The sequence below is a fragment of the Cynoglossus semilaevis genome, chromosome 7, assembly GCF_000523025.1.
Source record: "Cynoglossus semilaevis isolate Cse_v1.0 chromosome 7, Cse_v1.0, whole genome shotgun sequence".
Classification (NCBI taxonomy): Eukaryota; Metazoa; Chordata; class Actinopteri; order Pleuronectiformes; family Cynoglossidae; genus Cynoglossus; species Cynoglossus semilaevis.
In genome coordinates, this window is record NC_024313.1 from 13,367,024 (window position 1) to 13,367,774 (window position 751).

A 751-nucleotide genomic window follows, 5' to 3' on the forward strand; every position below is an offset into this window, starting at 1 on the left:
TACCCCCCCCTGAGCCCCCCCGTAGCCCCCCCGTAGCCCCCCCGTAGACCCACCGTAGACCCTGGTCCCAGGTCTGTGGTGGACCCCCGTCTCGCTCCGTCCTGTGTTTGTGCACGTTGGTCTGTGGGCGTGTGCGTCTGTGCTGCACGTGTGTGATTAACGGCCGTCACTGACCTCCAGGTGAACTCTCCTGTCTGCTCCTAACCCTCACTGTCTCTCTCACCTCTTCCTGTCTGTCAAAGTCCTTGCCATGTATGAAAATGTTTTAAAGTGTCCTACTCCCGGCTGCTCCGGACGGGGACATGTCAATAGCAACAGGAACTCACACCGCAGGTGAGTGACCGGGAGCGGAGCGGCCGTGACTGTGGCTCACAGACACCCGGCGGCCGCCGGTCCTCTGCCGCCTCCTGTGGTCGGTCTGCGTCACTGCAGTCACTCTGAACAGATGGTGTAGAACTCAGTGATGGACCAGCAGAGGACCAGCAGCTGCCGAGTCTCTGAGTCTGAGAAAATCACTGGTTTTCTCTATGAGGTTTGGTACAGACTGACGTTAGTCCACAGACTGACGCTGGTCCGCAGACTGACATTTGTCTGCAGACTGACATTAGTCCACAGACCAATGTTAGTCTACAGACTAATGTTAGTCTACAGACTGACATTAGCCCACAGACTGAGGTTAGTCTACAGACTGAGGTTAATCTACAGACTGAGGTTAGTCCACAGACTGAGGTTAGTCTACAGACTGAGGTTA

The 751-nt window shown here is 55.7% G+C and overlaps 1 protein-coding gene across 1 annotated transcript in view; it reads left to right on the forward strand.

Moving 5' to 3' along the window:
- myt1la (myelin transcription factor 1-like, a) overlaps positions 1 to 751 on the forward strand; it is a 19,993-nt gene that overhangs the window by 8,865 nt on the left and 10,377 nt on the right. Inside the window, exon 8 of the mRNA XM_025056813.1 lies at positions 243 to 333. Coding sequence (XP_024912581.1) covers positions 243 to 333 — 91 coding nt within the window. The remainder of the gene's footprint in view (positions 1 to 242; positions 334 to 751) is intronic.